Source organism: Saccostrea echinata, unplaced genomic scaffold (assembly GCF_033153115.1).
Source record: "Saccostrea echinata isolate AGI-Se365-2 ecotype Australia unplaced genomic scaffold, CSIRO_AGI_Sech_v1 ptg000001l, whole genome shotgun sequence".
Classification (NCBI taxonomy): Eukaryota; Metazoa; Mollusca; class Bivalvia; order Ostreida; family Ostreidae; genus Saccostrea; species Saccostrea echinata.
The window spans coordinates 29,534,532-29,556,281 of record NW_026889750.1 but is presented as its reverse complement, the minus strand read 5'-3'; the positions used below and the strand labels follow the sequence as shown (position 1 = coordinate 29,556,281).

The 21,750-nt window shown below is 33.0% G+C and overlaps 1 protein-coding gene across 2 annotated transcripts in view; it reads right to left on the bottom strand.

The window, feature by feature from the left end:
* Positions 1-14,678, bottom strand: part of LOC133189015 (uncharacterized) — a 51,904-nt gene extending 37,226 nt beyond the window's left edge. Inside the window, exon 1 of one of the 2 annotated variants that reach the window (XM_061324482.1) lies at positions 14,569-14,678. Coding sequence is in view for 1 of the 2 variants with exons in the window: in XM_061324462.1 (XP_061180446.1) it covers positions 14,573-14,574 (2 nt within the window). In the remaining variant the exon portion in view is untranslated. The remainder of the gene's footprint in view (positions 1-14,568) is intronic. The other variant, XM_061324462.1, reaches the window with a different exon arrangement.
* Positions 14,679-21,750: the final 7,072 nt, after the last annotated feature.

The window sequence follows — 21,750 nt, the reverse complement described above, 5'->3', positions numbered from 1 at the left end:
TAACAAACTATTAGTGCTTCTGTACTATTTTTAAACCCATATTAAGACCTCTAGCATTGACTTCTCTTATGGTCTTTGAAGAACTTTTAATAAGATAAGTTGTTTTTGTCTCATTTTTATTTGTCTATTACTTACAGGTCTACTTCTCTCAGTAGAATACAAATTAATAGAGCCCTGCCCAGGACCAGAATGCTTAGACCAATGGTCCAGATGTTTAAAAATCTGGTAGAAATATGCTTACTCATATCATTTAAACTCAGTTTGCTTCCAATATGCCCAGAAGCAGAGAAGAATTTCACAGGTACAATGCATTTTCACTACAGATTCAACAAAGCCTTACCCTGACACCAGAACCCAAGACCAAGGGTCAAGAAATTTACAAATTTGGAAGAGTTACCCTCATCATCATAACTATGGACTTCAAAGAATTAACACTTTTCCACTATATTATCAAAAGCCCCCCCCCCCCCCCCCCCCCCCCCGTTATGCCAGAACCCCTGACCCTAGGACCACAAGATTTAAAAATTCTGTTCGAAGCTCCCATTTTCATCATAGCTAAGCAATTTATTTATCAGCTCAACACTAAGGAGCAGACAGGATTAATTAATGATTAATAGAATTCATGCTTTTTCACTATATAATCAATAGAGCCCCCCCCCCCCTCCTCAAGAACCCCAAAAACTGAGGCCATATATTTAAAAATTTTGGAAGAAGCATCCTTGTCTATCATAATCATGCACTTAGTTTGTTTATATAATCTCCAGTAGCAGAGAAGAAGATTTTCAAAGAATCAATGCATTTTCACTATATAATCTATAGAGTCCCGCCCTAACACCAGAACCCCTGACCCTGGGGCCATGAAATTCACAATTTTTGAAAAGGCATCCTTATGCATCATAACCATGCACTTAGTTTGTTTAAATAATCTCCAGTAGCAGAGAAAAAGATTCTCAAAGAATCAATGCATTTTCACTATATAATCAATAGAGCCCCGCCCTAACACCAAAACCCCTAACCCTGGGGCCAAGAAATTCACAATTATTGAAAAGGCATCCTTATGCATCATAATCATGTACTTAGTTTGTTTAAATAATACCCAGGAGCAGAGAAGAAGATTTTCAAAGAATTAAAGCATTTTCACTATATAATCAAAAGAGCCCTGCCCTAACACCAGAACCCCTGACCCAGGGGCCATGGCTTTCACAATTCTGGAAGAGGCCCACCTCCTCATCTTAACTATGTACTTAGTTTATCACCTTAATGCCCAGGAGCAGAGGAGAAGATTTTCAAAGATTTAATGCATTTTCACCATATAGTCAATAGAGCCCCGCCCTAACACCAGAACCCCTGACCCTGGGGCCATGAAATTCACAATTTTGGAAGAGGTACTCTTGCTCATCATAACTATGTACTTAGTTACTTTATTTAATATCCAGAAGCAGAGAAGAAGATTTTCAAAGAATTAATGCATTTTCACTATATAATCTATAGAGTCCCGCCCTAACACCAGAACCCCTGACCCTGGGGCCATGAAATTCACAATTTTTGAAAAGGCACTTTTGCTCATCATAACTATGTACTTAGTTACTTTATTTAATACCCAGGAGCAGAGAAAAAGATTTTCAAAGAATTAATGCATTTTCACTATATAATCTATAGAGCCCCGCCCTAACACCAGAACCCCTGACCCTGGGGCCATGAATTTCACAATTTTGGAAGAGGCACTCTTGCTCATCATAACTATGTACTTAGTAACTTTATTTAATACCCAGGAGCAGAGAAGAAGATTTTCAAAGAAATAATGCACTTTCACTATATGATCTATATAGTCCCACCCTGGGGCCAGAACCCCTGACCCTGGGGCCATAAATTTCACAATTTTGGTAGAGGGCTCCATGCTTATTACAATGATGCCAACAGTTTGACTGCTTGATGTCCAGGAGTAAAGAAGATTTTTAAAGATTGCATTAATTTTGGTGGTTTTAGCCCCACCCCTCAGGCCCCAGGGGGGCAGGGATCATGAAATTCACAATTTATGTTTCCCTTCACCCATAGATGCTATATACCAAATTTGGTTGAAATTGGTTGAGCGGTTTTAGAGAAGAAGTTAAAAATGTTCAAAAGTTAACGCACGACGGACGACGCACGACGACGGACAAAAACAGATAGCAATAGGTCACCTGAGTGACTCAGGTGACCTAAAAATCCTGGTACCAAAGGAATGTCTTGTCAAAAGGAATGTACATATAAAATGTGAAAGCACCAACCATTCAAAAGTTATGGCCAAGTATAAAGATTTTCAAAAGTAGGTCATACTCCAAAGTCAGGGTAAACAATTAAAAACAAGAAGTCGGTGAGCCAATGCTCACTAGTAATACCCCCGCTTTGATGTGGATATATACTCTGATGTAAATGTACACAAGTTCAGTTACAGACAGACACAGGGATAAACATGAAGTTGACATCAGATTGACATCGGATTCATACAAAATAAATCCCACCATATGGCATGCCTAAACAAACAGTGTGCTAAAATTTCATACATCTGCAATGAGTAATTGCTAAGAAAAGTGCGACAAAAATTTGTTATGTATGGTACGGACAGATGCACAGATAAACAGGAAGTTGACATCAGATTCGTATAAAAATGAATCCAACCATATAGCATGCTTAAATAAAGAGTGTGATAAAATTTCAAGCCTCTGCAATGAGTAGTTGCTGAGAAAAAAGCGACAAAATTAGTTATGTATGGTACGGACAGACACATGGATAAACAGGAAGTTGACATTGGATTCGTACAAAAATGAATCCCACCATATGGCATGCCTAAACAAAGAGTGTGCTAAGATTTCAAGCACCTGTGATGAGTAGTTGCCGAGAAAACTGCGACCTTGACCTTATAGTTTGACCTACTTTTGCAAAAATTTACCCAACTTTAACCTTGGTCATAACTTTTTAACAGTTGGTGCTAGGGCTTTCATATTTCACGTGTATTCATCGTGACAAAACCTTTTCATGGGTTTTAAGATTTCTGACCTTAGAGTTTGACCTTTTAACCTTGACCTTAGAGTTTGACCAACTTTTAAAAAACCTTAACTTCTGTTATATCTTTTGAACAGTAAGTACTAGGGCTTTCAAATTTCACAGGTATATTTCTTGTGACAAGACCTTTCTTTGTATACCAACAATTTTGACCTTTGACATTGACCTTGGAGTTTGACCTAATTTTAAAAAACTTTAACCTTCCCCATAACTTTTGAACAGTTAGTGCTAGGACTTATATATTTTGCAGGAGTATTTCTTATGACAAGGTCTTTCCCTGTGTACCATTTTGACCTTTTGACCTTGGAGTTTGACCCACTTTTAGAAAACATTAACATTGACCATAACTTTTGAATGGTTGGTGCTTAGGCTTTCATATTTACCAGGTATATCCATTGACACAAGTCCTTTCTTTTGGGTAACAACATTTTTGATCTCTTGACCTTGCAGTTTGACTAAACATGTTATAGCTATACAGAATTCACAAAACCTCTATCTCTGGTTGGAATATAGAAGATACACCTATTAAGATCATTTAAGTTATTCTGTACATGCATACATATTCAGTTTTATTACCAAAATGCAGTTCCCTTATCTTAGTTTACTACTTTTGCAGACACATGTTTTGTAGGGAAGGGAAAAGCTCCGGCTTTTCTCTGCATTAAGATGTCCAAAAAACAATGTCATGGATGATGCCTTTAGTTTAGTTTTGTTTTTTTAAATAGTTCATGGAAGCACAGTTCCTAGTTCAACAGGCTGATTATCCCTGCTTCAGACAAAAATATGCCTCCATGTGGATAGCTTATCACTCGAAATTTCTGTTTTATTTTTTCACTCCACGTGTTCATTTCCTATTCTGTGCAAAGACCCTTGGCCAAGATTATTTACCTTCATTTTTATTTAGTTAGCAAAACCTCTTTCCCAACAATGCATTCATTTCTAATCACAAAAAACCACCTTATAATAAAACCAACTAGTGCTAATTGTAACGGGAACCGTTACAGATGTTCCCCAAACGGCTCCCCAATCCCTTATGATGCCCCATTCCCTACAAGCTTCAATGAATTAGACAATACTTTTGTAATATAAATGGATACTTTATTTTTAAGGGTATTTCATTGGAAAACTACTCCGATATAGCCATATAGGTATTAGCCAATCAAATTTCAGCGCATGTGCTTGCACATGTTTTATACATTTTTCACATTAATTTTCTTATAGTGTCTCACAATACATACATTTGTGTTAAATATTAAAGAATTTCATTGAAAAATAAGAGAGATGTAACCCTTTAAGTATTAGCCAATCAGAAATCAGCGTACGCGCATGCATGGCCTTGCATTCAATTTTGATAGTATCATATTGTAGGAGCTCTATGTGCCTATCCATGTCGTAAATTTCGTCCTGTTTTGTTGAAAACCAAGGGAGTTATAGACATTTAAAGTTTCAACCAATCAGATTGCAGCACACCTGCATGCGCGTGTTTTCAAGAAATTTCCTATATACCATGTTGTAGCACCTTCTGATATATACTTATATTCTAAATTTCAAAGTATTTTGTGAAAAAACAAGGAAATTATTGAGATTTTTGTATCAGCCAATCAGAGAAGAGCGCACGTGCATGCGCGTGAGTTCACGCTAATTTGACCACGTTATCTTATCTAGACTACTAATATATCTTTATATTTTGAGTTTCAAAGCAATTCATCAAGAAATACAAAAGTTACGGCTTCATCAAGTATATCAGTCATTTCACTCATTGCACGCGCGTGCACGTGCATGCATGTGCGCGCAAAATGACCTTCGTTCCGAACACCTACACAACATGCCTATTAACCCTAAAAAGGTTTCATGTCAATCGGATGAGTGGTTCTATGAGAACACTCCCGGACAAAAAAGTACCGGAGAAGAAAGTAGAAAAAAAGAATAATAATAATAACTAGATACTTATTGCCTAGGCAATAACAGGTCTTCCGTTTTCTTGACTTTTTTGAAAAAAAAAAACAATTTTCTCAATAAGATTACTCTAAATAATTAACAAAAGTTATCACAAGGCTTCCAAAGATATGTAAATACAGATAAAAACAAACGGAATTACTTTTCTGTTTTCTTTATGTACTTCGTCATGAACGAAAGTGCTCCAAACGAATAAAATGTTCATTCTACACCTAAATTATTCACAACTGATCATCCCTAAAAGTTTCCATGAAAAACTACTCATGTTTGAGACAACTTCTTGTTTTTCGGTTGGCACTTCCGATGAAAATAATTTGCATGGTCATGATCTATCTAACGTCTGCATTAGCCAAACATTTCTGTAAAAAGAAAAAAACTTTAAAAATTCACTTTTTTGCATCGCTTCCTTCACGACCGGAAATGACGGCAACGTACGATTTTTGCATGATGTAGATAAACTGGTGACTGACTATCAGTTCTGAAAGTTTTATACTTCAGTTATATACTGTTTTTGAGCAATTAGGTTAACAAAATCTCAATTTGAGGACAGAAAAACACGTGACCGGAAGTGCATTTTGCTAAGATGGTTGACTTCACACTAGACAATTGCAGTCTCAATAATATATGTAAAAATCATTTCAAAAACTTTATCAATAAGTGATATTATTGGGAAAGTTAAAAATACCAATTACATAGTTTCTCTCTTATAACCGGAAGTTGTCGTTTTTTGTTTCCAGTGAGACCAACACATATAGAAACTGAGAAAGAGACTCAATTATATGATGAAAGTTTTATTTCAAAAGAGAAAAGTTTAAATTTTTGATTTCTTTGATCACTTCCTGTAACAACCGGAAGTAACGGCTGACGCTATTAACCCAAAGGGTTTTGCCTACTCATTAAGTTCTATTACTCATATAAGTTTGATGTCTTAATCTCTTACCGTTTCTGAGATCTCACTTTGACAAGTTCTTATTTTGCGGACAGTAAAACATGCGACCGGAAGTGAATTTTACCAAGATATTTGACGTTACTCTAGACATTTGCAGTCTAAATAACATATCTAAAAATCATTTCAAATACTTCATCTATAAGCGATATTTATTGGAAAGTAAAATACTCAAATTATGTAGTTCTTCGCTTATAACCAGAAGTTGACGTTTCTGTTTCCGGTGGGACCATAATATTTCGAAACTGCGAAACAGATGCAATAATGTGATGCAAGATTTAATTAAAATAAGAAAAGTTGAAATTTTCGATTTCTTTGATCACTTCCTGTGACGACCGGAAGTGACGGCTGACAAATTTAAACATATTCTGCAAACGTACTTGTCATGATCTATAATCCCTGAAAGTTTGAGGTCTTAATCTTTAACCGTTTCTGAGATATCGTCCGGACATGATCTCTTTAAAAAAAAAACGGAAATCGGACATATCTAACGACCGGAAGTAAATTTTGCAAAATCCTTAAAATGTTTTTAGTTTATTTTATTTGTCATAATCCCTGAAAGTTTCAAGAAAATCCATCGAGCCATCTCTGAGAAATCGCTTGGACAAAAATTGGGAAAAAAATAATAATAATAATAAACAGTAGAATCACTATAAGGTCTTCCGTCTGAAACGGAAGACCTTAATAATAATAATAATAATAAGAAACAGAGTAAAAACAATATGTTCCCAAACTTCGTTTGGGGAACATAATTAAAGTACATTAAGGTGTCATTCCCAAAAGATTTTCCTTTTTGAAAATTGACAGAAAATTGTTGCTTTTGAATTTCATTTTGACAATGTAGACTTTACAAGAACAATGATCTCTATTCATCATTGCTGGTTATATTGGTCAGTGATCCTTAGTTTTCTAAATTTCTCCCCAGCACTGAATAATAAACAATTCAATGCTATTTACTCTTGTGCTATTTCCATAATTAAAAAAAATACAACTTCATGATAAGGTAAACTTTCCAACTCAGAGCAAATAATTGCCTCTCATTATAGAAAGCACATCATGGGGTCCACATAGTGCTAGAGAATAAATTCTGAAAGCCTCCAATGGACAATCCATCAAGAGCAATTCGTTTCATTGTGCTTTCCAGCAGGTTAAAAAAATGCCAAGAATTTTGTAATTTAGTCAGAGAAAAAGATAATTTACTGTCCTTAAAATTTAAGTATTAAATTTGAAGTCAGGACATGCAAGAGGTTTAAAATATATGAAAATATTCTTTTAGGAAACTTTTCAAAGAAAACATTATGCATCTGAATTTTTCTTGCCTTCTCATTCTTTTCCCCCTTGAAAATACAAGGGAAAAAAAATCTTTAACAGTACACATTTTGATAGACTGCAAGCTTTAAAGTTTACATCTTACCTATCCTGACTGTACAATGCTACTACAAGAAACCATACTAAATAATTTGAAGGATTAAATGATAATGAAATTTTTATTATAGTTCATAATTGCATCATAATAATCAAACTCACAGAGCTTAGTAAGACCTCCACTTAATTTCATAAAATTGTCTTATTTATTTCTTTAGCTAAAAAGTTTTATGAAGACAGCTTCAGTATTAAGTAAATTGTGGGGAAAAAAGCTACATTGTCTGTACCAGTATTTATGACATGTTTGTTTGACAATGACAAAGGAAATTCTACAGCATTTGAGGTCACTACTACAAAACAGATTCCTGTTTAGATTACTGTACTGTCTTTTTTTTTGGGGGGGGGGGGGGGGGGGGTTTGAGTATATCACTATATGTCTTACAGCTCAGTATAATTCTTGAGCTTTGAACCTGCACATGAGCCATACTGGTTCAATGTATTTAAGATATAATTCTTACAAAAATAAAAAGCAATGGAATTTTTCTATTCAAATATATGCAACATGTGAATAAATTAATATCCACTCCACAGGGGTGTGCAATTAGCATTGCTGACGCCCGGGGCTACCATTTTTTGGGGTCAGGCTAGTGGTTTTCTGCATGCAGGTAGCCCCGTGGGCTATTGAAAATTAAAAATGTCAATGTAATATATGAAAATCACTACTGGTATTTTCAATCATTTTTTGCTATTAACTTCCCAACCAATAAAAAATTTCCAGGCAGCATGCTCCTTTTGTTCGTAAATCTCCATAATATTATCCATTTTGCAGCACATCCTGACTTATTTACTTCCAAAAACAATCATTTTTTCTACTCCAAATTTCCTCCATTCATGTGTTTATGGTAAATAAAGGCAGATATCTCATTAAATTATTTACGATAACTCAATCAACTGAAAGATAAGTGTTATGTGATTTACATAAAATATATTTCCAGTGTATTTATTAATTTAAGATGAAAGAAAATGATTTCTTTTCGTTTTAGATGAGCTAGTGCAAAGCACAGAAAAAGGGGAAAAAAAATTTTAAATTCATTTTTATTTTCTATCATAATTATTAGGGATGTCAAAATATTTATTTTTCTTAGTCGATTATTCGATTGCATTATTCGAACGATAGTTGAATATTCGGAACATTTTCTGAAAATAAAATTTTATTTCAAACTTCACTGGTACATGACGAATTTATAACTCAAAAACCCTTAATCTGTTTAAAAAGTAACATAAAAATTAATGCAGCGCGTAACGTTGGATAGCAAGATTATATGAAATAAATTTAGAAATCTAATATTCCTAAATTCATGATTTCCCCATCAATCGAATTCATAAGTTGGTCTGTACATGCAGTTAGTTTTTATTTTAGTTAGCATTCAAAATTTGCTAGCCGATATTTTTTAAAGCTTATTGTGAAATAAATTAAGGAGGGGGGGGGGGGTAATCTCACACTATCCAAACGCCAGGTGGCTGTTAAATTGTTAAACAGTTAGTTACTGCTTATTCATTTATTGATTGTTCTGGCTATCAAAATGCCCTTATTATGAACAATTTAAAATGCAAGCAAATTGTTCAAATAATTATCGAAGCGTCAAAACATGTCACATGTTCCTCGCATTTGAGCAATCTTAAAATAAAAGATAATTGGTACATCGTATAAAATCAAGTCCCATTAATTATTTTACAAACAAAGCCCAGATATATATTGATGGTTGATTTATTACAAAAACAACACAAGCAGTAACTGGTAGATAATTAATTCTCGCGGTAGTGAAGCATTTATAATTACTGTACTTTCTATACGCACATGGAAAATCAAGTTTTTTGTAGAGGAAAATTATCTTATCAACTGTCTCCGAGGAAAGACGGTTTCTCAATTTTGAAATGAGAATTCCATATCGTTATCACTCTTTTATTGCATTTTTTTTAAAATTATAATATTCGAATGTCGTTTCATTATTCGATCGTCGGTCCATTCGACTGACAGTCGAATAGTCGACTATTCGTTGACATCCCTAATAATTATTAATTTATACATGATCCAATTTTACTAGTGAGAATTAAACTTTAATTCTAAAAATAATGACCTTAAAACCCTGACTTTTCAACAATAAATCTATTTTTTTCAATATTAGTTGTTAATTTTCCCCCCATGCATTTGGGCTAGTAACTTTTTACTTGGGGCTAGTAACTTTATTGCTGCCACTAGCCCGTGGGCTAGTACTTGATTTTTTTAATTGCACTCCATAATATCAAACAGTAATCTGTAAATTAAATATATCAGTAGGCAAAACAACTTTTATCTATACCTGAAGAAAAAAAAAATACAAACAATAAAAAAAATACAAACATATATTTTATATTGTAGGCCTAGATACATGTTTGGTAATATTCAATATGCATATACTAGAACTAAACGCACATAAAATTCACTATTGATTTCTTTATCAATAAATCTTCAAACAGCAGTGTGTGCAATAGCTTAGTATGTTACAAGCTTACAAAACCTCATTATGTTTGTGCAGACACCCAGCACTTACGAGTCAGCAGTCGATGAAACACAATACTAGGTCTCTAGATTTTTTTCAAATTTTGATAACATAATCATACTTTCCCCACATGCATTCTGGGTGTTTGCTTTCAGAAGGCATAAGTTCCATTCTTTTCAGAAATTCCTGATAAGCTAACACAGGCCACTCCAATGTTATTAAAATGGAGGGCTCTGAAACTTATTAAGTCTACTTCAGAATAAACTTGTTTACAGTGGGATTTTTCTTAACAAAAGAAGAATGTTAGAAGCAATATTTGAAAATGAAGATAAAAATAAATTTTCATAACAGATTACCTGCTTGCTTTAATTTTTACAAATCTCTTCACAGGTATATGTTTTTAAACATTGATTCTTTTCATATACATAACAGTGTGAAACTAATCCTTTATAAAAATTCATTTTCAATGTTATGTATCATCAAACTGTATGAACAGTTTTTTAACACAATAATATTCTGGTTTTTTATTAACGGTTAAAGTTCGTTCATAATTTCTACAGTGAAACTTGTTTAATACAAACATGAATATAGCAAAAATATGGATACAGCGGATTTTTTTGGATCCCCGGCAAAATTCTTAATAACAATTCATAGTAAAATTTATAGTTATAATGAACTCTGATGTAATGAATTCATGGATTTAGCAAACTGATTTTGCATACTGTGAATGTTAAAATTAACAATATTTACATCTTTTAAAATGATTTTTTAAAGATGCCAAATAAAAAAAAAATATTAAGCTGACATTATTTTTTTAAGTTATTATACTTGAAATTCATCAGAAAAGTTTAGTAATCCAAGGTAAGTTTTGTATATGATACTTTTTTGAACATATTTGGTAGTCACTTGAAGGAAAAAATACATATTGCAAATCTCTAGATATACTTTAGTATTAGAGAAAATTTATCAAAATTGTTCCATTCATCCTTCATGGAATCCTTTACTATCATGGATTATCTTCAATAAATATGTGAAAAAGTTCAGGGCTCATGATTGTCTATAATTAGAGCCGTTTAAAGGCCCTATTACCAATTCAAACCAGAAGTCTCTGATGAGACTGAAGCTCTACTGGTTTGTATTTAGAAAAGTAGCACTTGGACTTGAAATTATGCAACAGCAATAAATAGAATAATGATCCTTGGTTTAGTCTCTTTTAGTTGCAAGATTTATTGCAATCAGATTAAACTGTAGGAGGAGAGGCCTTTTAAAAAGAATTTTTCAGAAATTTCTATTTTTAATAACCATTGCAACACCGTTCATCAAAGTCAAAAATCAATAAAGAGAATTAATTATGCATCTACCCAGTAAGTGTAGTTCACTTGCATGCCAAGTTATATTAAAATCAGACCAAAACTGTAGGAGAAGCATTTTAAAAGAATCTCACAGAAATGTCTATTTTTAGTATCCATGGCATCACCATTCATCAAAATCAAAAACCGATAAATAGAATTGTGAATCTTCGTGTAGTATACTTGTGTGCCAAATTATATTCAAATCAGACCAAAATTGTACGAGGAGTAGCATGTTTTAAAGGAATTTAAAAGAAATTTCTATTTTTAGTAACCATGGCAACATCATTCATTGAAATCAAAAACCGATAAAGAGAATTATGTATCTGTGTCGTCTACTTGTGTGCCAAGATATACTGAAATCAGACCAATACTGAGTAGTGTTTTGAAGGAATTTCAAAGAAATTTCTATTTTTAGTATCCATGGCAATACCATTCATTGAAATCAAAAACCGATATAAAGTCTAATCTACTTGTGTGCCAAGTTATATTGAAATCAGACCAAAACTGTAGGAGGAGTAGCATTTTGAAAAATTGTTTACAGACAGATGGACGATGGACACCTTGCTATCGCATAAGCTCTTCTGGTCTCTGACCAGTAGAGCTAAAAAGGTATTTTTTTTCCCAACTGAATATGTATTTTTTCCAATACTCATTACCCCTCAAAATTAAAGAACATATATTTGGATAAATAGTAAACTGGCTATTCATGCTTCTGCATATTGCAAAATAAAAATGTAGGTAATATCAAACCCCAAATATGATGCGTTTTCATGCAGGGATCGACATTACCCGTTGTCCAATTGCCCGGGGAAAGTAAATTCTCAGTTCGAGCAAGTTAAACTGTCAATGTAATTGTCCGATCAGGCAAGTGAATATTTCTAATAGAAATCTTACATTAGTTAATAAAAAAAATTGAACACTGATTTCCGCCAGGTTCTGCATTCGGAACCCCTTGGTCAGACGTTCATAGTGTTTTTCAATCAGAACATTTATTCCGATATCGGGTTCGTTATTCCGTTTTCACAAAAATATGTTCTCCGTTGGAAAACTTTCTTAACATTCTTCTTATGAAATTAGATATTATGGAATAATTTAATTTTGTTTGTATTCTAGCCTCTGATTGGTTAATATCCAAAAAGGAACACAAATTATTTCTGTATAACCTGGTTTGGTATGGGGACACACCCCCCTGACAACCAGCTGAATCGTCTGTATCCATGCAATCCTCTCATCTCCAGTCCTCGGGATTCATGGAAAATTCCAGATTTAATAAATTTACCTTTAGCTTCAAACAGCAACTCGGACCTTACCACATGTAAACAAAAAACATGGCTGCTAGGACCATGTATCAGTTTTTACCTCCCCTTGCTTCCCATCACTTCCGTTACTAGGGTTGTATTATTGAGCGGCAAATTTGAACTAATAAAAAGCAACGAAATTTTACACCCACAGTTGTTTAATGATTTTAGAATTAAATTATAAGGAATGACTCTAATTCTTGGCCAAATTATTCGAGTATAACCTGGTTTGGGTCAGTTTACGCTGTTTTATAATCCGCTTCGCGGATTATAAAGCGTAAACTGACCCAAACCAGGTTATACTCGAATAATTTGGCCAAGAATTAGAGTCATTCCTAAAATAGTTAGAACAGTTATTCTAGGCGCAGGATGTATCCTGGTCAGGATGTGTGTGTTTCAAAACATGGAAACAGTTTTCCTTTAAGCATAACATGGCTTCAGTTTTTCAGGGGGGAAAAAAATCAAAATTCACAAAATTAAGATTGTACAGAAAATAATTTTAAAAATATGAATTTTAAGGAATAATGCTGCATGGTAGTGTGAGTTTTCAGCATAGTAAATGACAGGAAAATGATATACATGTACATGTATTTTACAAATGTAGCATCACCGGCATATATCAACATTTTTTTCTGGCAGTTTATTTAATTAATATGTCACACTTCATTTACAATAATATATTAAGTTACCGGTGTTTTCTTCTTTCTAAATTTTGGGCAACCAAGTTTGGCATTCGTACAAGTCAAAGTTTGAGTTCTGAATCTGAAAGTTAATGTCTATCCCTGTCATGTATATATTGATTTTCCCAAAATTCCCCAAAAGTTGCTAATTTTCCCAATTTTAATGGCCCCCAGCCCCAGTACTAAGTGGTGCAAAATCCCTAAAGTTACTCAGGTCCTATAGTCCTAAATGAAAACTGTGTACACAAACATTTTATTGATACATACATGTACAAGGAGTGGACACATTTATCATGAAAACAAAGAGATTTTTTTTGTTCCCTTTATCTTCAACTGCAACACTGTATATTTGACATAAAGAAAGACTGAATAAGAACATAAATTTCAAGTTCAAGTAGAATTCATGCGGGTACCATGTGAATCAGTATACAAGTACTAACTGAATTACATCTTTCCATATTTATTATGAACAAGTAAAATATAAACAGTTACAAATTACATAATAGTAATACACAACATAATCTAATCATTGTACACTGTCTTCATTTTCTGTTCTATGTACTTATGCTGTTTCTTCACATAAAGAAAGAAAATCAAGATGCATTAAATTTTTTAAATGCTGTATAAATAACAAAATCCATTTTATATTCCAGTTGGAACTAGGGAATTTTATAAATTCTCACTTCCTAAAATAACCTACCATTAGCTCTTATCTTCTAAGATGTTTTATTTATATACACATAAAGCACTCTGACTCTACCATATTATTATTATATACTAAAAAAAATAAGATCCAGAGTCCCAACTCTGTAAAACAAGAGATGCACAATTCTTAATCTTTGATTTTTGTTCCTCTAAGTTTTATTTCAAAATTTTCATGACCAACTTTACTGTGAATTTAGGTTTAAATATATAAATACTGATTCTGATATGATACTGCACAAATATTTGACCTAACATTCTAAACAGTAACTTTATATTAAACTTGTCATGATTTGCTTAAACGTCAATAATCAAACAAAATTTTTGTTTGTTTCTTGCTAAATATTGTGCATTCTCCTCCAACCCCCCAACCCCAAAAAGTGGAGTCAATATTGGAGTTACCGCCCTTTGAATATACATAAATGTCAAAATCATGAAAATGCAATACAAAATTAAAGAGCTAAACTCTACTGAAAGAAAGAAATGGAGACTAATTTATTATCAAAATAAATAGATATGCTTCACAGAATACATTGGAAAACTATTTGTAAAGTGAAAAAACTTTTGTCTGTACTAAAGACATTTTCTCGTGCCTTGACCCCGAGCATGTTTGTTTCGGGTCAATTTCTAAAATCCTGACAAACAACATTAGCCTTTGACGATACTGATAATAAATTATCGAATTACTTACATTTGGGGGATTCGAACACAGCTACTTTTCTATTTGGGTGCTAGACAGTCACTTTACCATGTTCAGGTGTTCAGCGACCTCCTGAACTATTTTAAAGATGGCGGTGAAATCCTCCAAGTGACGTAATTTTAGCAACAGTAGAATTCCGGAAGTCGATTAAATAAAAGCGCGCGAAAACAGAAAACAGCTACCAAAAAAAACAAACAAAAAAAAAAAAAACAAAAAAAAACTATGACAATCCAAAATTGCATCTATCTTAATAACAATAAACAAATTCAATGTAATATGTAACTATGTAAAATAATATAAAAGTTTTTAGCGCATACCATGTACACACTACACTTTATCTTAGAAAGAAATAAAGTTCTAAAATCATTAGGCTAAGTGAACATAGAAAATAAATTTCCACTTTTCTCTTAATCTAATCTACGGCTTTTCATGTAAATTTTTAAGTTTAATTTTATAAATTAATACACAAGCACAGAGAACAGCATAATGTTTAGCCAAATTTATAATAAGACCAGAAGAGTTATCCTTCTTTAAACGTATTCAATAACTAATTAAGTCGCTACAGTATATATATATATATATATATATATATATATATATATATATATATATATATATATATATATATATATATATATATATATATATATATATATATATATATATATATATATATATATATATATATATATATATATATATATTATGCTTGAAAAAAAATCTTGTTCTTCAAAGTCTCTGCATGATTTACCGTTATAAAGCTTCTTTTTACGATATTGGTCACCATTTCCCCTCTTGTTTGGGCATTTTTGCTGCTGTACCAGTTAAAAATAATGTTAAAATCATATACTTCTGTTAATTAATTATCTCTTTTTACTAATTTGTTGTTTGAAATTGTTCTTTATTATGATTTTGGGTAAAATTTCCTTTCAGCATCTCTTTATCAAAATCATTCTTGTTTTTTTTCTTATTTCGTTGAACATTTGCAGTTTATGCATGTTTTGAGTGTATGCTTTTTTTTGGAAGTGTTCTGTTTATTTTTCTATATTAATGATCTTGATCTTTAAATCGTTACTTTGAAAAAAAAAACATAAACATAAACATAAATAATATTATCTATGTCTCGGGTTCGATTTGGAGGCTGTATTTCGGATTAAAAAATTAACACACATGCTTTAATCCTGGTTTTTGGAACCTCACATATCAAGAGCGTTGTGGCTACTACATACATCGTATAATTATAACACACAATCGAGAAAACTTTGGCTCTCACAACAGTAAAAATGAAATGTTTCTACTTATTTTCCCATTATTAGTTTGGCAAAGTTGATATTGGTTCATGTATGTACACCCATTTCCCTGAATCATGCATACATTGTATGTATGCATGATTCTTTATAAATTATTGCACAGAGAGCGGTAAATGACACCTTTTAAAATTATTATAATATTCAATTTCTTTCGCTACCAAACTATTGAATTCAAGTTTCTTATGGGTAAGCCATATGACTTGTTTTTATGAACATCATTTGCTGAAAGATGTTTTGTATTACTAGGATTTTAGTTCACATCTTCCACAAGAGTGTTGCAGTAATGATCTTATCATATATTTGTGTCATTCCAAAAAAGTTTTCTTTCTACATTTTTCAGTAAGAAGTTCCAATCCTTTTTTTTTTGCACAACTTTCCTCGCACGAGTAGTGTTTTGCCCCATTTGTTGTTCTGTCACCTTTTTTTTTTTCGATCAAATTCGTTTTAAATTTGATTCATTCAAGGTATTCTTTTTGCTTTAGGCTACGCTATTGGCCTGTGGCAATGTACTAAAAAATGGTCCGGTAGTTCTTGAGAAGCAGTAAAAAATGCATAGGCAAATTGATTGACGACAGACACACGGACGAAAGATAAATTCTAATTCGAACTGAGAAAAAAAAAAATTTCCCAGCTTATAAACCCATTGTAATGTTATCCTATAATTAAAACATCACAGTATAAGGTATTATGCCATGTTCAAATGAGAGTAAGTTATAATTAAAGAAGACCCCTAATCCCTAATGATTTTTAGGTCGAAAGGTATAAGGTCAAGGTCAGGAATTCATATATTGCAAAAAACGGTTTCCAGATGATAACTTAAGTTTTTCTTGAGCTTTTTCAATGAAATATTTTATCATAACTCCCAATGACTTGAAGGAGACCCCTATTGAGTTTTAGGTCAAAAAGTCAAGGTAAAATATTCATATCTTGCATAACATGGTTTCCTGATGATAATTTTCTCTTTGAGGTTTTGCAATGAAATGTTATACCTTTAGTCAATATGACTCTTAAAAAGATTCTTGTTGATTATGAGGTCAAAAGGTCAGAAATTCATATAATGCATACAGTACATAGTCATTAGTTCTCTCTCTCTCTCTCTCTCTCTCTCTCTCTCTCTGCAATGAAACGTGGTCATGAATTTCTTTAACTAAAAGACCCCTATTGACCTTAAGGCCAAAAGCCGCCGGTTATATACACGTGCAGAAACTGCTAACTTTATATATTAAGGTATGCGTTTCTTTTTTCTTTCAGTATATTAATTTAATTAAAATTTATTACAATATTGGGTTTTTTATGTGCAAACCTTTAAATAATACATATAGTTATTTAAGATATTTGTAGAAAAGACACGCGTTTATCACATTCAGAAAAATGCATTGCATCTAGTATTTGACGTTGTGGTAATAAACAGTTTGTCAGTGCGTACTCTCTGAAAGTGTAAGGGCCGGTACACACAGTAAGGCTTGCCTTATAAGTCTAAAACCTTACGTTTTGCAGGGCGTACGGCTCTCGTGTCCACAAGACAAGGCACACAAGGCCAAAAGGCAAGACTTATATACAACATTTCCATAAATCCCACGTGTTTCCAGCCATAGATAGTGCATTCGGTCATTAAAATAGAAGAATAGATTACTAGGCTTTGTAATAATTATACCAACAAGTACATTCACACGTCTTAAAAAAATAGGAAGAGGTTGCATGTGTAGTATGGAAAGGAGGAATGAGTTAATATACATAAATATATATATAATGAAAAACATATGGCTGGACCGGGAATCGAACCCGGGAACCCTGCATTACTAGTTAGGTGCTCTAACCACTCAGCTATCCAGGCCGATGTCCGCAGTCCTGCCTAAATTTCTACATTCCTCCCTCCTTAAATAGTCTTCGCCCCCGAAGACACAACACATGTTCACCTTGTCAGGACTTAACATTAATTACATATACATATCATATTGCCTGAACAAGGTAGGCCACGGCACCATCTGTAGTATCGAAAGGAGGAATGAGTTCATATACATTGAAAATTCATAAATATATATATAATGAAAAACATATGGCTGGACCGGGAATCGAACCCGGGACCCCTGCATTACTAGTCAGGTGCTCTAACCACTAAGCTATCCAGGTAGATGTCCACAGTCTAGCCTAAATTCCTACACATGAACAGAAGCATTTGTGGATATTTTCATTAGCTTATTCGAAAATACTTTGTTTTCACTTCAATATACCCACGTGTATGGTTTGATAAAAATAGAATGACATTTGGGCGAATGATTTTCATTGGTTGAGAAGCAAATTTCAGCTAAGTCTTGTATTAAGAACTTGTATTATTATTATACTATGGGTTAAAAATTATTACAGAAACAAATTAAGAGCTTGTGCGACTAACCCTAACGTTACGTCTCTACTGATCGTGCTTCTTATTGTTATGTCAGCAATTTGTGAGCTTGACGAAAAGTCAACTGTCAATGGTCGACAGTACTGTCAACTAGCAACCTTGGAGTTTGTTGATTATTTATGACGTCATAATCAAACTTGTCCCACTGTGACGTCACAAATATTTATCAACAAAAGCTTTGTTGTTAGATACAGTCATTGACACTCTGTAAAGATCATGGGTCTTCTTCAGAGTTGTTTTGCCAGAAATAACAAAGTGGGCGTGATGAAGGAAGAGATAGAGGCGTACGAGAAAGTACGACGTACAATGGTCGCAGAGGAAGTAAAAGAAAAGAAAGGCGGTGTGGCCTTTGATCTCACCTTCGTTTCAGAGGAAACCCCGAAGATGGCCCCAGCCAGACTGCTTGAAAACAAAAAGGAGGACTTTGAGAAATGGAGAGGTAGGTGTATAACAATTTAGTATGAGGCAATTTCAACAAAAACAGCTTCTTTTCCTGAGATACTCCGTAAGATCAGCTAAGTAGCTATTTGCTCCAAGTAATTGAAATACTATATTGAAATAACTGTAGTTATCATATCAAGATGTATTTATGACTTGAAAAAGGTTTCGTACGGTATTTATAACAATTTTAAAGAATTTTAATATTGATTTTCTTCCTGTTTGACAGAATCTCAGGAAAAGGCACAGGCCGAGAAACAGGAGCGGGCACAACAGAATAGAGAGGAAGCCCGTATCCAGAAAGAGATTGAAGTGGCCCACAAGGAGATGGAGAGGTTCGAGAAATATGTCAACAACACTGCCGAATAAATTGGATCTGAACTCTTAATATCATTGACTAAAATTATACAATTATTTTGAAGCTTGTAATTTTAAACATTGGAACCAAAGAGGGGACACCCGAGCTCTTTATTTGGTTGTTTGGCCTTTAATTCAACCTGTTTCCTTTTTGGCTCTTTTTAAAAAAAAAAATACGCAATGTTGGCCTTGGAGACAGATCTGAGGCTAGCATTGCGAACAAAATTTAACTATTCCAAAATTTTCACATCTTTCGGAACTTTAGGCCCTGCAAATACCCATTCCGTCAGTGATCAGGAATGGGTATAACGTTGAACACCCATCCCGTCAGTGATCAGGGATGGGGGTTCCTCGTCAAAAATTTCTAAATTGTAAATGAAACATCCCTTTAGAGATGTCCAAAAGCTCCGTTGTCCTCTCTTTTCAAAATTCTGTTATTCAAATGTTTAATTAACTAATTACTTCCAAGCACAGTATCGTGTTTTGTTATTTTCTTATTTTTTTCCTCATGTGAAAAAAGTTTAGACTTCTTTGCATTTAATTTAAGCATCAGTGTCAATAGACGCCCTTTACATGTTGCAATAATACCCTAAATGTGAAGGTTTGATGGGCGTTTAAAACAAGAACAAATCAAAAGGAAACGAGGGGGGGGGGGGTTAATACAGTGGGTTGCACATGAACCCTTAAAATAAAATGATGCATTAAATATGTTTTTACACGAAGGGTTGCAACAGAGAGTTCTTCAAAATCAATATTACCAATGCAAAAGGATACATGTGTATATCTATCTTGATGTAGTCTCTATACTTGACCAGGCTACATACAAATATAAATTATACCAATAAAAAAAAAAGAAAAATAAGAATTGTATGATTAAAGGCTTTAAAAGAAAATTAATAGAAAAATAGACGGATGGTCAAGAGAAGGTTTCTAACGTGTTATAAATCTTTGTGTGCAATTTCCTATGTTCGTGTATTTCCGCAAAAATATAACAAAAAAATGAAAAAGGTGAAGATAACGAACAGTGATCGATCTCAAAAAATCTATAAACAATACAATTCTGTGAAGAGGGCATAAAATACGGACCCCTGGAAATTCCAGAGGTGGGATCAGGTGCCTAGGAGGAGTAAGCATCCCCTGTTGACCGGTCACATCTGCCGAGAGCCCTATATATTGATCAGATATACGGAACATTCACTAGTCAAATCCAGTACAAGAACAAAGGCTTTACAATTGGTATGAAACAAGTCGGTCAAAATACGACCCACTGATAGGTTATATTTGCTGACAAGGTCATTATAACGACCATAAAATTTACGAAATACTCACTTTAAACGAGGTTGTTGAAATCCCTATAACATCAACTTATCTGTCAGTAGCCTGTCTCAGTTTAAAAATTGACAGTACTCGGGGCATACTCTTGAGTATCGAATAAGTTGGGAGATGTAAACACTATATGCAGGTGATAGCGGGATATTACTACATAAATAAGGAAAGCTGACGATGGAAAAGTTGAAGTCTGTCATACAATTTAGTTGTTAGTTGACCCTTATCGTCTATAATCAGTAAAACATCCAAATTAACATTTTCGGTTGGGTGAACATTTATAAAATAGCGACTACGGATCTTCAGTATGGAGCGCATTATGCACTAAACACTGTGTAGTTTTTTGTTCACAACTTTGCGTCTTATACCATATTCATAAAAAAAATAACAAAATCATCCTTTTGACAATAATATTAGATATATTAATGATATTATTGGAGTAGATGGCACTTTTTATAGCTATGAATGCTTTTTCAATACTTATCCAGATATAAAGATAGAATATTCTAGCTTAATCCATGCAGTTGAAGCTTGGATAGAGGAGCAATTTTGATAAAAATTTACAAAAATCAGAAAATCCTCTTCTTATGTTTATTTTTCATCTTGTATCAAAATGCAAAAAATCAAAAAACTTCTATGAAATTCCTCTATAACAGCTGGTTACAAAAAGTGGACTGAATTATTTGACTTGGATAGCAAGGAATACAAAATAATTCTAAAATTACCATTCCAAGTTACAAAAAAAAAAACTGTAAAATCCAGTGGTTTCAGTACAGAACTATAAAAAAAATATTGGCAACTAATTCTTTTTTACTCAAAATCAGAAAGGTTGTTTCTAAGCAGTGTAATTTTTGTCAAAAAGAAGAAGAGACAATTAAACATATCCTATGGGAATGTGATCTTGTACAATCACTCCTTGAAAACTTTGAATATTATCTCCAGCAACCTCCATTTGCCCATAACAAAAAAAAATCATTTATTTTAGGAATTGGAGGAAAAAATAATGAAATATCTAATATCTTAATCTTATGGTTAAAATAGTATATTTATACTTCTAGATGTACTGAAAAACCTCTAAATGTGCACTCTGCGATATCACACTTGAGTTATTTTTACCAAACACAAAAATATATTTCGTATAAAAGTGGTGAAAAAGAGAAATTTGACACTCAGTGGAACAGGCGGAACTAACTATTTTTGTAACTCTCTCTCTTATAATTCTATATATGCACAGTTCTGTTATAGAAAAGATAGTGGATATTTTGTATAGAATGAATTGTGTGAAAAAATAAAATAATTAAAAAAAAACCAAAAAACAAAAACAAAATCATAAGAAA